General features: G+C 41.1%; 2 protein-coding genes across 2 annotated transcripts; both read right to left on the minus strand.

Annotated features, from left to right (window-relative positions):
* Positions 1–1,717: 1,717 nt before the first annotated feature.
* LOC311363921 (serine/threonine-protein phosphatase PP1-beta catalytic subunit-like) lies at positions 1,718–5,742 on the minus strand. Its single transcript, XM_084483912.1, has 8 exons — positions 5,646–5,742; positions 4,704–4,835; positions 4,096–4,326; positions 3,739–3,843; positions 3,313–3,384; positions 2,833–2,984; positions 2,187–2,321; positions 1,718–1,855 (listed from the first exon to the last, which is right to left on the minus strand). Exons 1-8 carry the CDS (start codon positions 5,695–5,697, stop codon positions 1,751–1,753), a joined length of 984 nt encoding a protein of 327 aa, XP_084340038.1. The 5' UTR covers positions 5,698–5,742; the 3' UTR covers positions 1,718–1,750.
* Positions 5,743–7,475: 1,733 nt separating this feature from the next.
* LOC311364301 (phospholipase B1, membrane-associated-like) lies at positions 7,476–19,430 on the minus strand (the record flags this gene model as incomplete). Its single annotated transcript, XM_084484288.1, has 40 exons — positions 7,476–7,493; positions 7,705–7,779; positions 7,906–8,001; positions 8,081–8,185; positions 8,266–8,347; positions 8,521–8,615; positions 8,733–8,798; positions 8,887–8,967; positions 9,373–9,424; positions 9,951–10,050; positions 10,269–10,312; positions 10,412–10,479; positions 10,783–10,841; positions 10,949–11,009; positions 11,228–11,305; positions 11,604–11,675; positions 11,937–12,032; positions 12,148–12,252; positions 12,348–12,429; positions 12,572–12,672; positions 12,763–12,828; positions 12,995–13,075; positions 13,612–13,663; positions 13,761–13,869; positions 14,283–14,326; positions 14,809–14,882; positions 15,288–15,346; positions 15,636–15,696; positions 15,840–15,914; positions 16,076–16,147; positions 16,283–16,357; positions 16,601–16,708; positions 16,806–16,875; positions 17,113–17,174; positions 17,420–17,485; positions 17,908–17,988; positions 18,264–18,315; positions 18,412–18,499; positions 19,048–19,082; positions 19,390–19,430. 40 exons carry the CDS (start codon positions 19,428–19,430, stop codon positions 7,476–7,478), a joined length of 2,907 nt encoding a protein of 968 aa, XP_084340414.1.
* Between the last annotated feature and the right edge of the window lie 827 nt (positions 19,431–20,257).

Consider the following 20,257-nt stretch of genomic DNA (forward strand, 5'->3'; position numbering starts at 1 on the left):
CAGGAGAAAAATCTGTGAAATTAACTTCTTGAAGGCCTCCTCTCTGGTGGCTGCAATGATACCGAGAAGGTTGATTCAATGAAGAAGAAATGGGTCTGAAAGCTGATTGATTAATGTCTTTAATATGTGAATGACAATATTGATACGAGGGCATGTATAACCTCATGCAGACATGAAAATATAAAGTGTATCTTTTATAATGCCAAGTCACACTGCTTTTGACACCAGAATCAATAGGTGTTGTCATGAACTGTACATACGGTTTGCAATGTAATAAATGAGTACTGAATTTTCAGATGTTTTGTACAATGAAATCAGCACTAGCGAATACTGGATGCAACTTTGATCACCTTATGCTTCTTTAATGTTTTAGAATTTCATATCTTGGAATTTTCATTCGTACAATTTTGAAAACAATAGTTTACTGTAAGACCATGTTTTATGATTCCAAGCTGAATTACCATTCCATTCAATTGTTCAATCAAATCGAAAATATTAACCACGCAATCTAATTCACCAAGTTTGAAACAAACCTGTACAAATCTTAAAACTGTTCACACAACTGTTCCCAACTTGAAGACCAAATAGATTCACAAGGCAAATTCAAGATTCAAATAAATAAAAGACTCTAAAAAGGTGATGGTTACCTATGTTTGATGAAAATTACCTACTAAATAACCACTAGATGGGAGTAAAGTACAGTGATGCAAACAACAAATTGCGGTGTGCTTGCTTGCTATATTGGCCTGCGGTGACCAATGGCATTGAAGGGCAATGGAAGAAGACTGTGTCCAACGCCTAATACTGTTCATTACTGAATGTGGTTCTTCAAATGTAATAATGGTGAGCTGAGATCACCTTTCAAAAATGGTAGAAATAAATATATGTGCAAGTACAAAAACTGAGCTGGTGTATCAAGAACATAAGAACTTCAAAGTACTGCACAAGTACCATGCTGTATAGATTAATCGTAATGAACTGATAGTGCCCCATTACTGGCCTATAAGTGATATACATTTCCAATATGGATTTGATCAAATTGGTTTCCTCCCTTTGCATCAATGCTTCAAATTGCTTTCTTTCTATTTTTGTAATCAGGAATGTATTCTAATTTGAGGAACAAAGAAATTGGGGGAGTTAGTACTTAAAACCAATAGTTGAATGCTCATCTATTACATTAAGCAGATGGCCTAACCAACGTCATGTATGGTTACATTTATTATCAATCAACAGGTGTAATTTACTGTACACCATATGCATGGACAATGTTGGCAACCATATTAAAGTACATGGATCGGAAGATCGGAAGGGTTCAAATTCGGGAGTGACCCAGTGGTCTAGAGGAATACAAGTTTGAATTCACTGGCGCACAACCGCCACTTCTTCTCAATCACAAGTGCACACTCGGCAACCACACAACCATCCTCAAAGTTACAATGCTATTAACACAAGAGACCCGGGGCCACCTGTTCCACATGTTTGGCCGTTCCACAAGGGGTGAATCTCATATTGCTCAAAGGACTAATGGTTTAAGGGCTAAGCAACATGTTTTATTGCATAAAAAAACCTTTACACAAGTAAATGAACGGAAAACACCCAACAAACAAGCAAATCATTTCCACACGGTATGATCAGTTTACACCTGAACAATGCTGGCTGAGAGCAGAGGCTGTGGTATCTGAAACAGGGATCGGGGGTGGGGGGGCCTGGACGTGGCGGGGGGCGTGGGGGACGGGTTGGGGCCAGCTGCTCACCTTTTCTTGGGGGCTTGAGCGGTTCGAGGAGGGGTGACGGGACGCCCCGAGGTGACCCCGCCGTACTGGTACTTGGCTTTCTTCTCCGAGGGCTTCAGGATCTGAAACGCATGTTTTCAATTTAATTTAGATTAGTATCTATGCCTATGGACACTCATTGAGAGTCAATATTTATTTATATTTCTATTAAACATCATCTGGCACCTCCTTGGCACCTAGCCAGCCCAGCGATGGCTCAAAACTTCACTGTATAATTTTTTTTACATCACTCCATTAAATGACTAAACTAGAACGTATCTCAAAAACAAAATGTTGCCCTCCATGAGCCCATCCATCCAGGGAATTCTACACTGCTTAGGGTAGATCATACTGCAGGATGAGGGTAAAACGGTGTGGCCATGTTAAGTCCTCCATTTGGAGTCTGAGTCTTACCTGGAAAGAGCACATGAGAGACTCGTCCACGCTCATCATGCCCCCCGCGTTGTCGAACTCCCCGCAGTAGTTGGGAGCAGAGAAGAGCGTCACCAGCTGCCGCTTGGCAAAGAACTCGTAGCCATCTTCTACGACCTAAGGGCCCGAAACACAGGGGGTCAACCATAAGAACAACAAGGCCTGAGGGATAGATCTGAAGAGATGCAATGGGGTTGGATAAATTTCTAACTTGGTAGAGCCCCCCCCCCCAACACACACACACACACACACACACACAAGTTGACATTGACAATTTGAATATATTTGCTTATTCATTCAACCAGTGACTTTGTCAAATTGCCATCCTACATGGACTCTTGCACGAAAAAAATAATAAAATCAGTGTGGTCCGTCTAACTCACTATTACTATACTGATAGTATAATATAATATGTGATACTATACTAATATAGTATCACGGTTACATTACTTTTATATCAGTATGGTAACCACTGATCACAGTGAGTTTTCTATTCAATTCAATGTGACTAAACTGTTAAATTCCTTTACACAATGTATCCTTTGTACACACACACCCCCCTGCTCTTAATCATATTCTCAATCAACACATGCACGCTCTGATCAGCAGCACAGCCCTTCAGTTCCACCTGGTGTGCTCGACAGATGAGGTCCAGGTCGTGGCGGTTGAGGAACTTGCTGACCACGTCGGCACCGAAGGTGAAGGAGACGCCGCGGTCGTTCTCGCCCCAGCCCTGCACGTCCTTGTCCGGGTCCGACCACAGCAGGTCACACAACAGGCCTTCAGGGGAGGATAAGGGGGACCTTAAACCCAGTCTCAGCCCAACAACAACCACACATGTAGTTCCTAGACATGATAACACTTAATTTATGGAATTTTATTTGTCTTTCTTCACATTCAAATTTGCCATGTCATTATGTGATTACTGTTTTTATTGTCTTGATCCAGAATTAAATCAATCAATCAATCAATCATTATCACTTAACTCAAATTGTTGCCGTTACTGGCTGCCCTGCAACAAAAGTAGAAGGGCCTCAGGACAGAATGTCCTGAGGCCAAAATGTACCACAGAGTCCCTCAGAGTTTTCCAAAAGGATTAACCACAGACCTGTATCGGGGACATCTGTGGGTCTCATGATGCGTCTGATTTGCTCCATGGACTGCAAATCAGGCGAAAGCCCTGGTGGTTTGGGAGAACCGTGTCAGGCATGTCACACATTACCCATGGCAGAGGTGCAAAACTGAAGTGACAATGTGTAGGAATAACTTCTAGTTATTTTATAGTTTTTTATATATATAGTTCTATAGTTAAATTATCCTGACATACATCTGTAGTACATGCTGATTCCTACAAACAGCAACAATACATTTCACCTATACATGTTTTTTTTAAGTTTTACTTCAAAAAATGTATTAAAACCTTATGTTTACTCTCCTTTCAGTTCACACAAATATAACTACCATGTCAAACACAGCAAAACTCTGCATATATTTTTAATAAATAAATTCAAAGTATACAACAATATTCGCTTACCTCCATGGCAACAGAAGATCTTTTCATCTATAATGGCTGCAATGGGCAAGCAGTTGAAACAGTCTGTAAAGGTCTTCCAGAGCTTGATGTTGAACCGGCGCTTGCCTAAAAATTAAAAACAAGGGCAGAATTTGAACAGATGCTGTGCCTGTAAAAGAGATGATGCAACTGACAACAGAGGCTTGCAAGACTTTGACTCTGTAAATAGTATCGGCTTCTCCAGATGGAAACATTTTGGCAGATTTTTCAGTCTACTCCTAATTTGGACGTGAACAACTGTTCTCCGTCATAGTTTTCCGTGTGCATTCAGCAGGCATAAGCCCCCCCGGACATGAAGCCCCCTAGCCCCAATCTCACATTCGTCGTAGAAGCCGTAGATGCGGTTGATGGAGGCGCATTCGTGGTTGCCGCGCAGCAGGAAGAAGTTCTCTGGGTATTTGACCTTGTAGGCCAGCAGCAGGCAGATGGTCTCCAGGGACTGCTTCCCCCGGTCCACATAGTCCCCCAGGAACAGGTAGTTAGCCTCGGGCGGGAAGCCCCCGTACTCAAACAGCCGTAGCAGATCTGTGTACTGGCCGTGGATGTCGCCTGGTACAAAAAGTGGCAGAACACCCCTGCTTTAATATTCCAATCACATTTTTGAGATGTTGCTGTGATTAAGGAGCCGATGAAATGAGAGGAGAGGAAAGTTCCAAAACGCATGGTTATTAACTAATAAGGGGCGCAAATCATTGACAAACATGACTTTTCTGACTACTTTTAGGGGGCATTGGTTTAACCATTTGTGGATCTGTTTAAGCATCCAAAAATGCAAATGGTTTTCACAGGCATCCATTCACATTTATCTTGGGAATGTAGACACACACACACACACACACACACACACACACACACACACACAATGGAACTCTTAACGAAAATATATTTTAAGAAGTATCAAGCATACAATGGTGTTGACTACCTACCACAGATTTTGAGTGGCGCCTCCAGCTCTAACAGGATAGGCTGGCTAAGGAAGATCTCCCTCGACTTGATGCAGAGCCCACGCACCTCTGCCTCCGTCATCTGCACTATCTTCCCAGGACGACATCCTCGCACTACAAGACCAAAGGGCTATGCAGTCAATCTTCAAGCACACAGCAATGCCAGGGAGTAATTATGGATTACCAACACTGTTATAATAATAATAATAATATGTATCCACAGTAACCCTGTGAATGCCTAATAATTAAAGGTCTGTCTGCACCATATTGCCTGTAGTTTTAAGCAGACCAAAACAGAACGATAACGGTTTACCCTTCCAACCTCCACTAAGCCTTGCATTGACCTAGTGAGAAGGCAGCAGTTTTCCGCTGGTAAGATTAACCCAGCTCGAAAGAAGTAAAGACGTGTCATGCTTGTGGTTCATTATCATGTTTATGAAGTGGTTTTATTAACCAAAGTACTCATTAGTACTTTGTATCCCTGCGATATAACTATAAGGTGTCAGTCCAGAGCAGCCCTCGATGTTGTCCTTCTGAAAGGGGGCGTGTCCCGTGGGCAGCTGCTAGCCGTCCTGCTAACAACAAGGCCTGACAACGTAAATAAAGCCACCCATACACAAAGCTCAATTGTCTGACTATTATCTGAAAACAACAGTCAGCGTTGTACTATACATTGATAATTAAAGTTAGCGTTATCCGGACCTGATTTTCCCCAGTTCGTTAATTTCAACGAGATTTGTGTGGGGGAAACTAGCTTCACGTTAGCGGATGCAGCTGTTAGCAGCATGCTAACGGGTGACAACGGAATAACACATTGTTAAGGGGATTTAAAATACAATTTCGCGGACCATGAAAACAATAACACGAATAACAACTCGCTCTTCAGATGTAACCTAAATCAACGGGTCTGTAAGGCTACACTACCTTCCAGCAATCGAGAGATGATGCTGTCAACGTTCAGCTCAGTCTCCGCCATGTTTCTGCTACCTGCTGCCCACTGTGTGCTCAGCCGGTGGCCACGACCTTCTAGGAAACACTGTTCTACACCTACAGATAGTCATATCACGAAACATAACCTTTTAAAATCAATCAGCCTTCAACCTATATATTATTTACAAAAATACAAAGAAAAGTTAATTCTTACAGCAATATACAACTTTTAGTCATCCTTAGGGCATTGCTCTAAATTGGGAGGGCTCTCAATAGGTCTAGGCCTAGCCTATTCAATTAATAAATGATACCATTAATAAATCATATACAACTCAATATCCTTCATTAAACCTATATTGTAATGAATGGCCTAAGTTAATTATAATTATAATTAAATATAATTATTAGTCATTAATCATGTACATACTTGCCATGCAATACAACACTTAATGAGTCTACACACTTTCAATTGTATCTATTTATTCTAAGACTTTCTAAGAAAAAACTGGGGGAAAATAGAAATGACTAAAAGGCACCATCTCTGAGAGAGAGACAGACAGACACACACACACACACACACACACACACACACACACACACACACACAGAGGGAGAGACTGGGTCTAGAAGCGTATTTGTGCTGGTGCTTGGATGGAAACGGTGCTGCTAGTGTGTACAGTTGGATAAGGAAATGGTTAGTCTTAGTGCAGGTGAAGGGTTGAGTGTGTAACACATTGTGTACACTTGTGTGTAACACATATGATAATGGCTATTATGATGTAATGATGCTGCCTCTGTCAAGACTGTGTGGCTATCGGATTATGGCCATACAGGGCTCAAGACTAACATTTTCTACTAATGGCACTGAGGCTAGTAACCTGTTCATTCGGTGGCTCTCTAACAAATGTGGCATGTCCTTTGTCACGTACCAGCCATCTGTGTTCAATCATTTGATCAGATTCACTCACTTTAAATAAGTTGTAAAATGTTTTGATTGCATTTCACCAGAACATCCTCGACCACCAGTATCTCTTTCCTCATGAACACACTCTTCACCCTCCTCCACCTACCGTATCAAAAAGCTCTACCTACTGATAATAACTAATGCTAATTGTGTAATATACTCAAACTCAAATTGATTTTCTTTCCTTTTCTGGCTACCCGTTATCCCGAATAGTGCTGTTCTTTGCATGTTCTTGAATAGCACTAGTTCTGCTTTTCACAATGTACAAACCATCTCTTTAGATGTATGATCAAAGCAGTGTGTCTTCATTGGATAAATGGGTGATGTTATGCAACTAGGTGTGAGTGTGATTAGCCACTACATGCTGTTATTTGCTGGATATATCAGTCTACCAGCCTACCCAGTGTACTGCAAATGTTGCTTATATATCCATCATACATCTAGTAAAACAATATATATATTTTACATATTTTATTCCTCTTCAAGTATAGGTTCATACAATACACAAATCACACAAATGTAGCAGTAAGTTTTTTATTAAAAATATGAATAATTATGGCAACAAAAATGTTTTATTCTCTGCAGTATTTACAGTATATATAATTTATATACTTTGCGCCGTGCAACACAATACCGCATACGCACTGCAATACTTATTGTGTATCCAAATCTGTGTGCATCTATCTGTCCTTCTGTAGCATGTCATTAAAGACCAGTTCTTCTCATTTCTACATTATTGTTATTCTTTTTCAAACAATGTTGGGAGGAGAAAAATAGCCGGCTGATAGTGACACCAATCAACAAGCTTGCAAATGCCACGACCACTGGCACCCACACTGGGAGAGAGGGGGAACACTTGGTCACAGGGTCAGCGGACCCTGTGGGAGCGGGAGTGGTGGTTGTGGGGGTATTGACTGGACCATCGGTTGTGGGGGGTAACGGTGGACTCGGAAGGCTGTTCAACTTAGTAAACAGAAAGGGATGATCCTGAAGTACAGAAAAACAAAAAAAGAAAAATACACACTTTTTATTGGCATGAAAATGGACATTTGGATTAGCTATCCATCATAGGTGGAGTCCGCCATGTACCTTGGTAGGACAGTGCACTTTGGTGGGGTCATATGTGAAGTTGTTGTATTCCTGCTTTTGGCCCACAGGCTCCAACTGTTAAGACAAAACAGTTCACATGGTCACCACACAAATCACCAGGCTTTAAGAAAGCATGAAAACGCAATGAGGTGCCTTATTTTCTATGGCGTCTCCAACATGTTTGCCACAACCATCACTCACCATGTTATTCCACAGGGCGATGGCCATCTCTGCGTGCGCTCTCTCACTGATGTGAAAGCAGTCCACTGAAAAGAAACTCAGGTCGGCCTGGCCTACCTGGGAACAAAACAGCATTTTAATCTCATTCAGCAAGTCTTTCGACTGTGTGTACATACACAGTCGTATTATGACTTACCCCGATAATAGGGACAAATGAGTTGCGCAAATAGGGTTGAAGGACAACGGTGAAGTCTTCCCGTCTGTTGTATAGATCTCCCGAGATAAGGTTGCGAGATTCAGCCTGGGAAGATTCAGGACAAGGGGTCGTTAGAGAACCGTGAAACCGAGAGGTTTGGGGCTCACTCCTTAAACCGTTTGTACCTGATACTCCTTGTTGACACGTTTGATCGTCTGCAGCCTTGGAGAGTTGTCCTCTGCGATTATTAGACATGGACAGTTGGAGCTGCATGAGAACAGAGATCCCTTACATTAACAGAAAGGGTGTGGCATCATTTTGTCCCGCTCCAATCCCCAAAATGAGTGAATAGTTACACTACAAATGATGTCCTCACATACATACAATACTAACTAAGGAATCATTCTTAGTACAATCAAATGAAAGGCCAGGCTGCAGACCTTTGCAACAGTGAACAGGCAAGGTCATTCTTCTTCACTGTTCTCAGTGGATCAATCTGCACAATCTCAACCACATTCACCATTACCCTTGGCATCTACAAACAAAGGGAGAGAAATTGAGAATGTGTATAAATCTGGAGCACACATTATGCAATAGTGGTAGTGTGCATGTCCACACATGTGTACATCAACAGTCTACCATGTAACTTTACCTGATTGTAAAGCATGTCCAGGCTGATCTTGAGGTTGTGACTGTAGTTCTTTGCTGACAGGTTATACTGTGAAAGGCACATGAACAATCAATTCAGATTCCATGTTACACCGATTCACTGATCTTCATACATACATTATTAGGGAAACACCTACTTCGTCCATGCAGTAGTTGCAAAGATCATTCGTGCCAACGAATATTGTCACAAGCTTCCAGTCATTGTCAAAATCCACCTTCTGCGTGAGGAAGTAAAAGGGTGAGCCACAAGCTTGAGGGCTTAGTTCCTGCACAATAGACCATCAGCAAGGCCTGCCTTCTGATAAAGTAACTGCATTTAGGAATTAATCCATGGGAAATACGTGTATGTTTTTGTTTCCAAAAATCCCAGATGTTAGCATCACATGATTTTTTTTTTCATGAATCCATTGTGAGATTCAATGGAAGGGATTTAGGGAACTCAAATCCAAATTGTGTCTCTCTGTTGGCTCCATCTGACAGCATCAAGGACAATGAACACTTACTTTGTACTTGAAGCTGTCAACTACTTATAGACCCTCATTGACCCTTAAAAAAACTCCCTTATACTACAATCATCCCCAGGACCACAAGGGATTACTAGTCTAAGCATCCGGCAGTCTCACCTGATCTTCCTTCATAGCCTTAATGAGAGCCTGGATCTGGGATGGGATGTCACTGAAAATGCCACAAAGCAACAATTACAGTGGGGTATTACAGTGCAGCCGCAATTCATAAAAAACAGCATTACAAGTTAATTTACTTGAAATGTTGTTCATGATGTTCAATCACATCCATCACAATCTCACCTAATTCCAGTCTATTGATTTCCTTCTATTCCGTTGACAGATTTAATGGGTGGAGCCTCTACCTTTCCAGGCTATTTAGCCAAGAAGGTCAATTACCGTCCACACATGTGGCCGAGGCAGTGACAAATTCTTGCGCACTCACATTATTGTGACGGTGCAACTGAGTGAAGCTATGGTGTTCTGAACTTTAAGGAAGTACCACGTCCCTACTATCCGGACTCTTTCCTAGTTTATTAGCCGACTTTGGACAATATAGGTATATAATGGATACATCCCTCAGTACGGTTATCTTACGTCTGATATCCTGTTGTACATCACGTTAAGCATGTGAAACCTAAACAATATCTTACTAAAATACAGAACTAAATAAAAACATTGCTGTAAACATTGCACACCTTGTCTTGGCACCGGCCACAGCCATGTTGAAGCCCTTCTGTCTCGCCCCCCGACCTTTGGAGAAACCCTGTAGAGCTGGGTTGAACTTCTTCAGGATGTCTGGAGGGATATTAAGTGGATGAGCACTATGGCATTAGATAATCCAAAGAATAAACCAACAACCACACCTAGGTGATAATAATTAAAAGAATTGGCCTGGACACAAGCATATTTTAAATCCACCAATGTTGAGACATCATCACTTCCTTCCGTGGAAAGTGGGATATTAATTCTGTGTGGTAGCCTACTAGTTCTGCACAGTGGGTCCCTCAACTCACTTGGTAGTGTTGTGACAGTCTCTAGCGTGGCATCACCTCCAATACTGCAAGCAATACAACGGATATCAAAGAGTTTGTGAAATCATAGTGAAGTTTGTGACGGATGCTGTTATGATTTTGCTGCAACTGTATGCTGACGTTACCTCCAGGAGACTCCCCTGAACTCTGTCTTTAGCTGCAACACGCTATTTGCCTTAGCTCCAGTGCCTGCCTGAGAAGGGAACACACAGTCATGTCTTAATATGAATTACACATACAGCAGTAAAGTACACATCGCAGAGAGCCAAAGCAGATAATGAGCCACTGTAAGATCAAAGCGTCATGGGAAGAAAAGATATGGGACAGAGAACGGGACAGAGTTATCATTGGCAGCTCAAACAAAAGATTACAGGGCAGATAATAGAGCTCAGAGTTCAACGATTTCATCAGCAGCCAAAGACCACATAGCTGCTTTTAGATGGTAAATGTTGCCTTTTTCCTCTGCATGTAAAGTCTGCATAGTAGGGGCCCTTACGGTGGAGGAGTCCCCCAGGGCCGCCACCACCTTGATGTCTCCCGGCCGCAGCTGGTGAACTATCGTGGAGGCGGAAAGAAAAAAACACATTTTCATCTGCAATACAGTTGTCTCTCTGTTGTGAGTGCTGATAAAGGGAGTTGAACAACGTCTCTGTCAGACTTACCTGAGGTGGGCACTGAGGCAGATGGGCTAACGTCCACACAGGAGAAGTTACTTCCCCAGTTCTGATCAAAGAGAAACAGCATCAGGCATTGAGAAAATAATACATTATATTAATGTAATCATATTCGGCTTTCATTCATCAATCCATTTATTAGTGATTTTCTTAGTCACGCTGTTCGTAAGAGACACATTCAGACACTTTATTGGTTCAATAAAGAGAAGAGGTTGTGTGTCTTGTTCACAAGAGACTATTCATCATGGACCTTTCCAGATGTGTTACCGTGATTGGTGCTGGTGTTGGCACTGGCCCCTTGTAAGTGTAGTTGCTGTTCTGGTAAGTTCTCAGATATGGTGAACCCTGAGGACAAAGATCATCCAATGAGATGTGACATCCCTTATGGATGAAATTTATTACTATTTAATATGAATACATCTTAGAGTCTTTATGATCTATATCATTCCATTAATGAGGTTACAAACAAACACAAATGTTACTTTCATTATATAGTAATATGCACAGGGACATATATATATATATATATAATATATATATATATACACATATACATATATATATATATATATATATATATATATACTATAAAACACTGTTACGGTTATTGGTTCAAAATAATGTTGAATGGCAGGGTTCAAACCTTTGATGGACATTTCAGCTTAAGATCAGGTGAGAAATCTTCTACTGAAGTCTTTGATCCCAGAGGCTCCAGCTTTTGAACAAAATAAGGGAGTTTAGTATCCAAATATCATCAAAGATCCTGCTAACTGCTAACCTGCTAAATCCTGCTCACAAAAAACAGTTCCATTCTGCACTTGCATAATACCAAATAGTCTAATATCTCACAGGCTTCTGGAATAAGAATTTGAATTTGGCCTTTGGAATGCCCACTTACTAAAATGTAGGCAGTGTTGTAAACATTGTCTAAAATAGCATATACACACTAAACCAATCCATTGTAGCAGAGCTTTACCATGTTGTTCCACAGGGAGCGAGCCATCGAAGTCTGCGCCTTCTGGCTGAGGTGGAAGCAGTCTGCGCTGAAGTAAGTCCGGTCAGGTTTGCCGTCCTTTGGAAGAGATAGACATGATGAATACAAAGACAATGTGTTTTTTAGCTGGGACTCGCCACTCCTCACACTAGAAGCCCTGCCCAGGTACGTAGGTATTAGACTGGGGTCTCACCGGCTTAATTGGGATCTCAATGTTCCGAATGAAAGGCTGGATGACCACAGTGAAGTTGGAATGGTTGTCATAGCGACCAGACTCCACAAGATCAGTGAGTGAACTCTGAAAAAAGAAAATGTTTGGGGTGGGGTGAGCTACCCCTAATGGCAACTGAACTGTGTTTTCTACACTGAAGCAGTGGTTGTTGTATGCTCTACCTGATAGCCTCTGATTAATCCCTCCAACTCTTCGTGGCTTTGAGAGCCCGTCTTCGGCAAGATGACACACGGACACAATATCCTGCCAAGAGGAGAGGTAACAAGAGTGCATTCCTTTACGACATCAGATTTGTCTTATCAGATAGTAAAATGTGGTATGAGACCAACGTGGGGTCAGAGATTGAATAAGTTGTTGATGACCCCAATATAAATGTATTGCTTACTTGACCAGCCATGTGGGGCATCTGATGCTGGGGTCTGAGTGCATGCGTCTCAGCGGCAGAAGGGTGAGAACCTCCACCAGGTTTACCATGGCCCGTGGAACCTGACCCAAACACACAAGGTCTTCAGTCTTTGAATGGGGATACGCTGGCTCATGGTTTAGACAGAGTGAAGGGGCTCTGTTTGTTCTCACCTCTTTATGAAGGTAGTCCAGGCTCTCGCGAACATGCCGCAGATAATTATCGACAGAATAAAAGAGCTAGGAGAATGACAAAGATGGTAGGCTTTAGAGTATTTAAGGGTTTTCATGTTGACTAAATGTTTTGGCACAAGGAGACAATCGCAAGGCTCAAAACGGAATCCATTTGTTTCAGAATTATCATTTATATATAAGTAAAGAAAACATGAAACACATGAGCACTCACCGAATTTTTGCAGCTGTCGCAGGCATCGTTGCCCCCAATAAACATGGTGATCACCTTCCAGTCGGATTCAAAGTTGATGCGCTGAAGAGGTCAGGTTGTTTTTATTGGTTTTTGATGCAATATGGGCAAATTATGCCTTGTGGCATCAAGATTTCTAATTTATTCAAACCACAGATTCTCTCATTTTTACTCATTGTTATTTAGTGCATCTATTTAATATTTTCATTGACACTGTGTCGTGATTTGTCGAAACACCTGGATTTCTGGAACTGGTAAATTAAGTATATAGACGTCTAGGATGGAGCAATAAAAAAGTTTAATCATACAAGCAAAATCGATGTCTCGAGAGGCTAGATGAGTCTCATCTAACTTGGGTCTGGGAAACACTTTGAGAAAAGGCTCTATAGGTAAATAAACCTGACATTACTAATTACCTCAGTACTTTAACTAAGGATGTGGGTATGGCATGCAAAGAATGCTATCGTTGCTTAATAATAATTTTGCATGCATAATGCAAAATATTATTTGCCCTATGTTAATAAAGTGAATATTCTTATGCATTATGCATGCATGTGAGAATGGTAATTTTCAAAAATACATTTGTATGTAATACTTACAGGATCACTCTTCATTCTGTTCACCAGGGCTTGCACCTGTTTTGGAAGGTTGCTTTAACATACAGACAGACAGACAGACAGATTAGATTTGCACTTCAAAATAAAAGCTGCTGAAACATTTCTGCCCCTGGTTTCACAAATACACTTACTTGCTTTTTGCACCGGCCACAGCCTGATTTAGGAAAGCGTTTGACGTGTCCTGCTTGCCCATTCCAACAGAGTAGCCAATTAATTCAGTGTTAAAATTCCTCAAGATATCTGTATATGTAAAGGAAATAAAGAGTAAGAGAAACAATTTAACAACAGAATAATTACATTAAAATGTTGCATATTACTATAGGGAATTTGAAGATGACGTCACAACACTATGGTGATAGAGGTCGCTGCCTCTGTTCTTTTGTTTGTTATGTCTCACAAGATGGCCCCCAGTGTGACGCACCTTCACATTCTCTATATCCACAGATGTTTCAATAACATCTCTCAGGGTTCTCAGCTGTAAGCCAATGCTGGGCAACATGGTTGTCCTACTTTTGCATTATGATCTTGATCTTGATTTGGTTTGCTCTTGTTGTATACAGTACACACATATGTCAATACTTAAAGTGTTGGTTCTTGTGTGATTCCCCCTTTGGTTTTCTTACAAACCAGAGCCAGGTGGTAACAATACTCACTGGGCAAAGTGGTGACAGTGGTCAGATTTTCATCTCCGCCAATGCTGAGCAAAAACAAAACAACACTGATATTGAGTACTTTTTAATCCAAGGGATCATCATGTGGTCTACCATTATATACTCCATTGATGGTTTGTACTTAATACTTTTATTAACATCAATCAATTTGAATGGATCAGACTGCTATGTGAGTTCAGCTCCTCCCAGCAGGTTATGCTGATACAGGTCTTCCTTTATCTCTTCAGCCATTTGGCTTCTCAAACAATCTGCTTTTATCAGGAGTTGTCTCCCAGTGTGTGTTCTGATCTGGCCAGATCTCCTTGATTGTATGTGCTCTATCTCTGATGGTCATGATGTTGTTGATATCTATTTATTGTTTTGTTTTGTATGGTATTGCATTACTATGACTACTATTGTAGAACAAATTGATCATTGGGGACAATAAAGATTCACTCTACTACTCTATGATGAACTCTACTGCATTAACATGTGAGATATGGCCGTCAAATCATGAACCATGACGTACCTCCAAGACAAGCCTCTGTATTGACTCAGAACGTCCAATACGTCACTCTGAGCCGATCCGATGCCATTGCCTGCCTGCACAGAGAATATCTTGTGTTAAAATAGCTGAGTGTTTGTCTAATGCGACCCTACTGAAGCTAACAGTTCATTACTTTGAGTACAATCCAGCACGAGTTACTTTATTGACCACACAACCTTGGTTGGGTACATTGGTGCATGTAAGCACAGTTCTGCTCAACATGAAAGACATATGAAAAACATCATCCTGCATTAAATACAACAACTGATGATCAGTCCATATTTACAAAACAGATATGTAAAGAGTATGTAAAGAGGGATGCCGGCTACATCCCATTTATGAAAAATAAATCAACACTGGTGGAAAAAAGGGATGGCTTTACTCCATGGCTTTTATTCCCAACCAGCATGACAGCATGACCCAGTATTTGTGATGATGAAAACATCATAATTTGAACTCACTGTTAAAGAGTCTCCCAATGCAGCCACGACTCTGATATCTGCCGGACGCAGGGCATGGACTGGGAAGACACGACATGATCATAAAAGAGCTTATCATGATGGTTAAAACAACATTCAATTATCTTTAAGACCTGTTGATAGAAAAAAAAAAAATTTGAACAGGGCACACTAAAGTGCCTAAGATCAAACTGTTAGTACAACAAGGTGGTCTATCTGTGCCACAATCTTCCACACAGACAAGAGGATTAGTACTTTGTACCGCTAACGCTTAGCATTTGTTTAATTTAGATTTGTAATCAGGATAACAGGATAAGATGATGATTGGTGATCAAACCTTTTGTGTCTTACCTGAGGTGGGTGGGGTGGGGGAGGGGCCCAGATCGGTGCAGGGCATCTCTGTGCCGGTGAACTGGACACAGGAAGAAGACGTCAAGGTCGTTTTCACTCAAGAGAGAGTGTGTGAGAGAGAGAGAGAGAGAGAGAGAGAGAGAGAGAGAGAGAGAGAGAGAGAGAACGAGAACGAGAGTGAGAGAGGTTTGGTTAATACTCTACCGGTTTCAGGAGAGGAGAAGCATCAGTGTAGCGAGTGGAGGGTGAGTTCCCCTCTGTCCTGAGGAAGGGTCGGTCCTGGGGGAGGGAAGGAAAGATAGAAGAGATAGGAAGGTGATTGGAAGAGAAAAAACCTGGGGCCAGAGAGTCAGATATGTAATGAAAGCAGATGAATGAGTATCAGGCAAAAAAGGACAAAGAATTATACGTAGATATATATTAAAGTGAGGTAACGATACCTCACTGGGACAGGGCACTGTGATGATCAATTCATGGTCCTCCATGCTGGGCTGGCCAGCTTGGGGCTGGAGCTGGAAAGAATTGTGTTTAAAGGGTTGTTGTTTTTTCATCACTACATTTATGAGTTCTAAAAATATATTCTAAATAAATTACGAAATAAAAACAAATATATATTTAACTGCTTCTCCCACTAACAGCCGTCTTACCAGGCTGGTCAGTATCTGTACCATCAGCCGGTCAGTTAGACGCCTTGCTTGTCTCTCAGACACAACCCTGCCGTCCTGATGGAAGAAAACTCAGAGGTAAAACATTTTTTTTAAATCAATGACAAAAAAAATAAAACATGTGCCACTGTGCCAACCGAAACAAAATCTTAAATTTTTTTGACAGACACAACATGATTCTAAACACTTCCCCCTGGGCCTATAGTTTTAGCTTCCGAAACAAAGGATTTGCTTCAGTTTTCCAATAGGGAAACAAAATGGGGTTGCAGTAAGCGCATTACTTATAGCCTATAATCTCACAGTTGTTGTTGTAAGGTCGGTCACCAGAGGGGTTTCCTGGAGGACCACAGTGAAGTCTTCTCGGTCGCCATACCAACCCTTCTTCAAGAGCAGGTTATCCAAGGACTCCTGTCCAAAACACACAATGGCTTGAAGCCTAGCAAAAACGTCATACTCACTGTATGTATATTATTGTATTATTAACTTAATAAGAAGAAGGCCGTACCTGTAGGAACTGTGTGAGCACAGCCCTGTGTAGACGCACTTCTGGTTCTGTTTGGGAGAATGGACACTTCCTGTCAATACAGTGCAGAGGGGAAAACAACAGGTTGTCATTTGTTCTTGAGATTACTGTATTTGTTGAATGAATGGAAAGTGTTATACATTTTAGGACACATTCATTAATTGGTGCAGACCAATTTACTCCTTTACATTTTAATTAACACCCGTCAAGAGAAATCCGACCCAAAACATCCACCCTTCTGTTCAACAATGAACTGTTTCATACAAGTCATGCTGTAACATAGATTAACCTGTTATTGTAGCTGTCATACTCTCCGTCCCACACGGCCACACTGACAATGGTTCTCTTCAGCTGCAAAGACGGAGCGGTCAGTCTTCAAACCGCATTATGATTATTAAGATCATTGTGATTATTATGAGTATGATAACATTTGTATTATTAAGAAATAATTGAACAACATTACATTATTTTGTAATAATACAAATGTTATCACACTAATAATAATCATTTATATTATTGGTATTATCATTATCATTACAATACATAATTAGGAGGTTGTCAAGGGCCTTGAAAATATACATCATCATATAGTCAACCTGAGAGTGCAGCAACTGCAAAGCGTGATCAACCTCCTGGACAGTGGTGTTGATGACAGTCTTTGCCTGCACACAGAGAAAAGAATTCTGTCAGCAACTGAGGAAGAATGGTGGGTTTCCTGAAAGCCTGGGCGGGTGATGTACCTTATCTTTAGTTTAACTGTAAATGACTTTATAACAGTTATAAACCCTATTGACCCTAGTTGACCTTCATGATGCTTTGGTGGGGTTGAATAGAAGAAACGTTTTGTATTGGAGGAAAACAGGAGAGGGAAAACAGCTTTCTTTATGCATCACCTGAACATTAACAAGATTGTTTGTACTTGATGATCATGCTTGACTCTGGGTTTGAAAGTCTGGAAAAACAAGTTGGAGGTGGGGACAGATATGGTAATGTTTGCACTTGTTTTGCCATCATACACTTCATACTGATTATTCTTATCACATGGCATATCTAAATAAGTGTCTTACGGGAGGTCTTAGCCTACCTGCTCCTCCTCACAGGCACACATCTGATCCACCTGAACAAAGAGCAGCACTAGCTTCCAATCCCTCTCTGCATCAATGTTCTGTCAGGACAGACATACAGATACAGGTCAAACAGTAACACAGGTGGAAGATTGGGCACAATGCTTTGACCACAAACATATTTGATATTTGTTTAGATATGAGGTATGTTTTATTTATTGGTTGGTTTTTGTTCTGCGTCCTCGCCCCAAGGTGCCACTAGCAGGTGGGTTTGGCTTTAAATTGATTTCTTATGGAGTGACATTATCTTACTAATAAAGCTCCCAAAGTGTGTGGGTGTGTGCTTGCCTGCGGGCATGCCTGCATTTGTGTGTACCTTACGGCTCTGCAGGTCGAGAGACAGTTCTTTTGCCTGCTCTACTAGATTCCTATAAACACACAAAACATATACAGAAAATATTACGTGTTGTTTCTCTGCATCCAAAATTGTATGACTAGATCACATGTAGTTGTGCCGTTTGTACCTGTGCTGCACAAAGTCCCTGTCGTAGAGGTTCGTCTCTGCAGACACCGAAGGAGTGAAAAGTGAAGGGCTGAACAGGGCCATCATCTCTGAGGAAGACCAGGTAAGTTTAAACACACAGTGGCAATGCTAAATCTAAAACTAATTTCTAGTTGGACAAAATGTACCAAACTGCGATCAAAGAGGCTGCTTTTCATGTCTACCAAGAATCCAAATGAGGCTTGGAAGTGACCGATTGGAGCTGTATTAAGCTAATTAGTTACCTATAATTACTCTGTACGATCAATAAGTCACACGTGTGTGTATAATGTACGCAACAATTATCGTACCTAATGACCTAGAAAATTGGCCACGGACATGTATGATGTATTAAGCTTCAACAATAATTACTCTTATCAATGGTCTTTAAGCCATGAGAGCTGTAAAGATACCACACAGTAGTATCCAAAAATATAGATTATGTTCAACACTGCTCCAAATGATAGCCAAGTCTATAGAATCTATAGGTTGAGGTCAAATTATGCAGGATCTGAATATACATATATAAAATATATTTTTATTATTTATATTTTTTATATATATATATAAAAAAGTAACTTCCCCAACACTGGTGGGCAGCAACAAACATGATAGTCACCTTGGAGTCGGTCCATTACTTTAGGCAGCTCCGTGCTGTAGGGAGGCAGAGAGACAAGAAGAGAGGGTGGGCTGTCGTGGAGATTTACATTCATACTATCTGTTCAACATCATGATCAGAATCATTCAATAACTGGTCTTTCTGGTTACCTGGTTTGCAGGCCAATGGGAGAAAGGAAAGCCAGATCTGAGGGCTTCACACTATGGGCTTGAGAGAAATAAATCCATTGATGATTATTGTTTTGCAAAACCAACGGATGGTCGGACAGACGGACACACAGTTACAGTGGATACTATCATAGATACAGTAGAGAGATGCATGGATGTACAGACAGACACTCACCAGTTGATGGAGGCGGTTGAGAGGGAAGTGTCTCGGGGCATGGTAGGGCTGTTACTGGAGTGATAATAGAGGGGAAGAGACATGAATACCTCAGTATAACCTTGGTATATCCAGTAGTAGTAATGAATGCCCTACATCACTGTGCCTCCAAGACAGGCAGTGTTATTCATTCAAATAGAATTACTGCTCACGGAATGCAATATCCAGAATATATCTTCAACACCTGCAACTGTTACATTTGTCCATTCCTATATATATATTTAAACAATATAACCATGTAGACTTCCACTAGATTTTGATTTTAAAAGGTTTAAGTCATGTCAGCGCTTTTATTGCTAAATATTATTTTTTGATTTATCTTGCTGCAATCATTTAAGGTTAATCACAATCTAAACCTCTTTCTCCATTTCAAAACATTTGAAATCAACAACTTAACCACCTGAATGGTGTTCTGTACGGCTTCAACTTAACACCTAATCAAACTGCATATGTCATATGAGTCTAAGCAGATTTTGGCAAGAAAACTGGACATTCAAACAAGGAAAAATTAACTAAATAACCTGGTGTCCACGCGAGCGCCAGCAGCGTAACTGTAAGCAGCGATGAAATCATCCTTGATCTTTCTGCTCCTATCTGTCTTCTCCCAGCTTCTCTCACTACTTCTGTTGGACTGTTCTTTATGACGGGCAATCCTACCTGCCAAGGTTATACATATGCATAATTACAAGGCCGGGAAAGGGGGAGGGGGGAAGAGAGGACTGGCCCGGTCCTGAAACATTAATGGCCTTAGCAGTTAGCCTGGCAACAGTGACGGTGCATAAAGGGTCTTGATGTGCATTAACAGGTGAGAGTAGAGGGGTAAATAAGG

This window comes from Micromesistius poutassou, assembly GCF_964030765.1.
Source record: "Micromesistius poutassou genome assembly, chromosome: 19".
In the NCBI taxonomy this organism is placed as follows: Eukaryota; Metazoa; Chordata; class Actinopteri; order Gadiformes; family Gadidae; genus Micromesistius; species Micromesistius poutassou.